A 5,626-nucleotide genomic window follows, 5' to 3' on the forward strand; every position below is an offset into this window, starting at 1 on the left:
TGCAATTGGGTTATCAACCTTTTCCATGTGGAGGCCCTGTAGGATTCTGTACACTTTCGTCATGAGATCCTTGTCAGAGATGATATTGTCAATTCCATCCCTGCCTGCACCCCCAGTCAGTAGGTTTCTTTTTATCCCATTGGAAAACGCTTTTTATACATACAGGAATCTTTCTAATCTTTAGAAAATATCATTCCTTAATTTTATCCTCTTGTGGTTGTGTATATCTAGCTCTACTTGATTGACAATCTCTTTATAGCATAGGCAAAGTCTTCTTAGCTTGGTTCCAATTTGTCTCTTATGATGTTTATGGTTTGGAGTTTTACACCTAGGTCTCTGATCAATCTTGAGTTGATTTTTGTGTAAGGTAAGAGGTGTGGATCCAGCTTCAGCTTTCTGCAGGTAGCAGTCCAGTTTTACCAGCACCATTTGTTGAACAGGTTGCCATTTCCTCATTTCATAAATTTTGTCTCTTTGTCAAATATCAGTTGACCATAGATAGCTTGGTTAATTTCTGAGTTCTCAATTATTTTCCATTGGTCTATGTGCCTATGATTGTACCAGTACCATGCTGTTTTGATTATCAGAACTGTGATTTTGAGATCAAGGAGTGCTATGCTTCAAACTTCATTCTTGTTTTTCAAAAGTGCTTTGATTATTTGAGGTCTCTTTCCTCTCCAAATAAACTTGCCAATTATCTTTTCTATCTCTGAAAAATTAATTTGGTGTCTGCATTGGCATTGCATTGAACATGTAGATTGCTTTTAACAGGATTGTATATTTCACGATTCTTCCTATCCATGAACAGGGAGCATTTATCTATTTATTTAGGTATTTTATTATTTCTCCCAGAAGTGTTTTATAGTTTTCTTTGTACAGGTCTTTTGTATCTCTAGATAGATTCACTCAAAAAATGTCAGTTTGTCATTGGCTATTGTAAATGGTATTGCTTTCTTATTTTTCTGCTCTGTGTTTTCTTTGTTACTGTGGAGGAATCCCATAGACTTGTATATATTTATCTTGAATCCTGTCACTCTACTAAATTGGTGTCCTTGTTCTTAGTAGTTTGTTTTGGTGGGTTGCTTTTGCTTTTGTTTTTGGGTGAGTCCTTGAGGTTTCCTGTATACATTGTCATATTCTGTATATATAGTGACAGTTTCACCATCTCTTTGCCAATCTGTATGCATCTTATTTCTTTCTCTTGCCAAATTGCTATAGCAAGTAATTCCAATACAGTATTGAATAGAAGTGGTGGCAATGGGCAACCTTGTCCAGTCAGTCCCTGTTCTCAAGGAGAATGATTTTCATCTTTTTCCATTGAGAATGATATTGGCTCTTGATTTTACATATGTACTTTTCACCTTGTTGAAGAAATCCCTTTTTTTCCTATTTTGCTGAGTGTTTTAATCTGGAAGAAGTGTTGAATTTTGTCAAAGGCTTTTTTTTTTGCATCAATTGCTACGATCATATGGTTTTTGTTATTTGTGTTTTTAATGTGATGAATTAAGGGTTTTTTATGTTGAATCATCTTTGCTTACTTGTTATGTATTGCACTTTGCCATGATCAATTATTTTTTTTTATGCTTTTGGATTTTATTGGCTAGGATTTTGTTAAGGATTTTTGCATCTATATTATAAGATATACTGGTCTGTTGTTTTCTTTTTTTGGTAATATCTTTGCCTACTTTTGGTATTAAGGTTATACTTTCTTCTTTTTAGAAAATATTTTAATTGGTTTTCATATAATGATTCCTTTACATTATGTTTCATTCATATACATTTTGTTTTTTACAATCGTTTAATTATATTGTGTTTCATACATTACACATTTTCTTTTACATTATTTTTTTAATTGGTTTGCTTATAAAGTTTTTATATATTGTGTTTCACACTACTCTTTACTCTCATTATGTTTCATACAGTCATTTTCATACTTTATGTTTTATAAAATCAATTACCATTGGAACTTGCCCATCATTACCCTAACTTTCCCATTTGTTTTCCCCCTCCCTCAACCTACCAAACTGTGCTTTCACCCCTACTTATCCTCACCCTTCTGCTCCTCCCTCACCACTATCTTGAGTTCTTGTATATTCTTTACTAAGTTATCCTTCTATTTTTATAATTATTATCTTGCACAGTATTTGTCCTTATGAGACTGTGTTAGTTCACTACGCATCACTACTGTCCAACCTTTTCCAAGTTACATAGCATTTGTCAAAATCATTGCTCCTGTGGGCTGCCCAGTATTCTATTGTGTGAATGTACCACAATTTCTCAACTTATTCACTTGTGGTTAGACAGTTGGGCTGCTTCCATGTTCTTGTGATGATAAATAATGCTGCTATAAACACTGATGTACGAATCTCTGTCCATGCCTCAGGTTCAATTTTCTCGAGGTATATTCCAAGTAGTGGAATAGTTAGGTCATATGAAGTTTCCATGTTCAACTTTTTGAGGAAACAATAAACTGTCTTCCAAAGTGGTTACACCATTTTACAATCTCACCAACAGTGTATGAGAGTTCCTGCCTTTCCATATCCTCTCCAATATTTATTGCTTGCTGCTCTGTTAAACTTTGCCATTGCTACTGGGTTGAGATGGTATCTCATTGTGGTTTTGATTTGCATCTCTCTTATTGCCAGTGATTTGAGGTATTTCTTCATGTCTGTTTGCCAACTGAATGTGTTCCTCTGTGAAAAGTCTTTACATGTCTTTTGCCTATTTTGTAATTGAGCTGTCTGTCTTGTTTGTTTGTTTTTTGTCCCGGAGCCTAGGAGTAGTCTGTAAACTTTTGTTATGAGACCCTGGTCTGAAATTGTATTGCTAAACGTTTGTCCTTAGTTGGTAGGCTTTCTTTTGTTGGAAAAAAAGGTATTGATGAGCACAGGGATTTTAGAAAGTACAGATCATCCAAGATGCTGGGCTATCGAGGAGGAATGTGACATCAGGATTGGTGGAAGAATCATCAACAATCTGCATTATGCAGATGACACAATCCTGTTTGCTGAAACTGAGGAGGACCTGAAGCACTTGCTGCAGAAGGTCAAGGACTGCAGTCTTCAATATAAATGGAAGCTCAACATCAAGAAAACAAAGATTCTCACCACTAGTCCAATTGGCAGGATCAGGATGGATGGTGAAGAGATTGAGATAGTTAACAGTTTTAGTTTACTTTGTTCCACAGTCAACACTCTTGGTAACAGTAGCCAGGAAATCAGGAGATGAATTGCACTGGGAAAGTCAGCTGTGAGGGACCTCTCAAGAGTACTGAAGAGCAACAACGTCAGGCTGGAAACTAAGGTGGGCCTGATCCAGGCTATGGTCTTTGCAATTATGTGCTATGCATCGGAGAGTTGGACAGCGACTAGGGATGATAGAAAGAGAATTGATGCCTTTGAGTTGTGGTGCTGGAGAAGAGTATTGAATATACCATGGACTGCTAGGAGAACAAACAAGTTTATCCTGGACAGGGTGAAGCCAGAATGCTCCTTGGAGTCAAGGATTCTGAAGCTTCATCTGACTTTTTTGGGCATGTTGGAAGGAGGGACTGGTCCTTGGAGAGAGACATCATGTTTGGGAGAGTGGAGGGACCACGCATGAGAGGAAGACCCTCAATGAGATGGATCAATTCTGTGAGTGGAGTGGTAGGAATGAGTGTGTTTTAGATGGCGGGGTTGGCACAACATAGAATGGCATTTAGGGCTCTTGTGCATAGGGTCAGTATGAGTCACAGGTGATTGAATGATACATAACGACAACAACAAAAATAAACAACCATTCATCAGTTTTATCCTCTTCAAATTGTGCGTTTCTGGTATGCTTCCTTCTTAGAATGACTCTGGGCATTTGAGCCCACCTGGATTCAGCTGTCTGCTTGTTTCTACTTCCAATTATTGGTTTTGAAGCCGCACATCAACCTGCCCTATTCCTGCCTGTCTTTGATTTGCTCAGTCAGCATCTTGACTTATCCATCCTCACATCAACCTTGAAGAAGAGAATCTTGACCAGAAAAAGACTATATTTTTAAAGGAGGTTCTAAACAGAATCCTCAGTATGAGCAGCTCCTCTCCACCCAGCCTCTTTGATCTGGCAAAGCAGAGTCTAATGAAAGATGAGGTGTGGGCCAAACATGCTCTGCAGTCTGTACCTCTGAGCCTCATCCGTCCATTAATAAGAGAGGTCGGCTCCAGCAGGAACAGCATGGGTTTGAACGCCGTGATGTGGGCCTGGCCCGTCCTCCGCCCGCCTCTGAGGACTTGGTTGGAGGATCAGCAGGATCACCACGCTGTCTTAGATGATATCGTGGAAGTCTTTGATCTCTGTCCTTATTGACATGAAAGTTCTACCGAGAGGACGCAACCTGAAAGTGTTCTACCTATGACCAGACTTCCTCAAGGCTTTCAGGGACTTGGAGACTTCAAATGAACCCTGGAACTCTCAGAGTTCCTTAGACAACCCTTCTCAGGAGAGGAGCAGCCATCTCCTCCTGTCTTGAAGCTCACCATACATCTGTGCTTCAGTGAAGCTTGTGGATATCAATTGCCCAACTTTCTCATCTCGAGAATCAGGTAAGGGAAAGGTCTGCCTCACCTTTGCTGTAGGAAGTTGGAATTCATGAGAAACCCAACAACTTATGCAGTCTTGGAAAAGATCCTGCAAAACGTTCATCTTGATCATCTCCAGGAGCTAGAATTCAACCACAGCCTGAAGCTTCAGGATCTGCATAGCGTTTTTCCTATCCTGGGGCAGATGGTTCATCTGAACACATTCCAACTCTGTCCAGTTATCGGGCATCCCTGTGTTACTCAGGCTAAACAGGAGATGGACAATGCCTACCCTAGACGTATGTCTCAGTTCCTCCATCTACACCAGTTCAAGCATATCTTCTTGTCTTCTGTGTTTTACCTGGAAGGACACATGGGCCAGATCCTCAGGTACCTGGAAACCCCCTTGTAAGCTCTCTGCTTCACAAATTGCTCCCTGTCACTATCAGACTGAGCTGGTGCCCCTGTACAAGCCGCCTAAAATGCCTTTATTTGAATTATGTCATCTTGATCGACTTCAATTCTGAATTGCTCAGAGTTCTGCTAGAAAGAGTCTCAGCCACTCTGGAATACCTGGATTTAGATGGGTGTAGCATATCTGACTCCCAACTCACTGCTCTGCTGCCCTCCCTGAGCTTCTGCTCTCAGCTCCAGTACTTGGATTTCTGCGGCCTGGAGAACCTGCTGAGACAGACACTCCCACCCAACCAGACCAGGTACCTGTTGCTTCCTCTCCTTCTGGAGTGTTACAGGGGTCTCTATTGTGGTGTCCACAGGAGGAGCCTTTAGCAGCATCTGACTCAGCTGACACTGCTCTTAAAGGATGTAGGGCCACTGACCAGGATCCAAGTGAATGGTGGTTTATTTCTCTATGACGTGATTGAGCTCTGGTTGAAGTTAGATGATGTTGTTGTCAAAGCAGAATATATATAATTTTTAATATTTTTGCATATGTGAATTTTTAAGTTTAAGGCACTAGTGACATGTATATAGCAAAAAGGGCTAGGGAAGGGGGATGGAGAAAATGTATAATTGTGAATGCAAACCCAAATTCTGTAAACATTCCTTAAAGTGATAAT

At 39.9% G+C, this 5,626-nt stretch overlaps 1 protein-coding gene across 1 annotated transcript; it reads left to right on the forward strand.

Moving 5' to 3' along the window:
- Positions 1–4,056: 4,056 nt before the first annotated feature.
- On the forward strand, positions 4,057–5,336 carry LOC102847360 (PRAME family member 12-like). Its single transcript, XM_006894081.1, has 3 exons — positions 4,057–4,262; positions 4,605–4,955; positions 4,997–5,336. The coding sequence occupies exons 1-3, from the start codon at positions 4,057–4,059 to the stop codon at positions 5,334–5,336; spliced, it is 897 nt and encodes a 298-aa protein (XP_006894143.1).
- Positions 5,337–5,626: the final 290 nt, after the last annotated feature.

This window comes from Elephantulus edwardii, unplaced genomic scaffold (genome assembly GCF_000299155.1).
Source record: "Elephantulus edwardii isolate Elephantulus edwardi_28Jun2011 unplaced genomic scaffold, EleEdw1.0 scaffold00134, whole genome shotgun sequence".
In the NCBI taxonomy this organism is placed as follows: domain Eukaryota; kingdom Metazoa; phylum Chordata; class Mammalia; order Macroscelidea; family Macroscelididae; genus Elephantulus; species Elephantulus edwardii.

Coding starts and splice junctions, on each gene's coding strand:
- LOC102847360 (XM_006894081.1), top strand. CDS start 4,057: ATGAGCAGCTCCTCTCCACCCAGCCTCTTTGATCTGGCAAAGCAGAGT. Junction 4,263..4,604: donor CGCCCGCCTCTGAGGACTTG/GTTGGAGGATCA, acceptor CCTTTGCTGTAG/GAAGTTGGAATTCATGAGAA. Junction 4,956..4,996: donor AGGTACCTGGAAACCCCCTT/GTAAGCTCTCTG, acceptor TGTCACTATCAG/ACTGAGCTGGTGCCCCTGTA.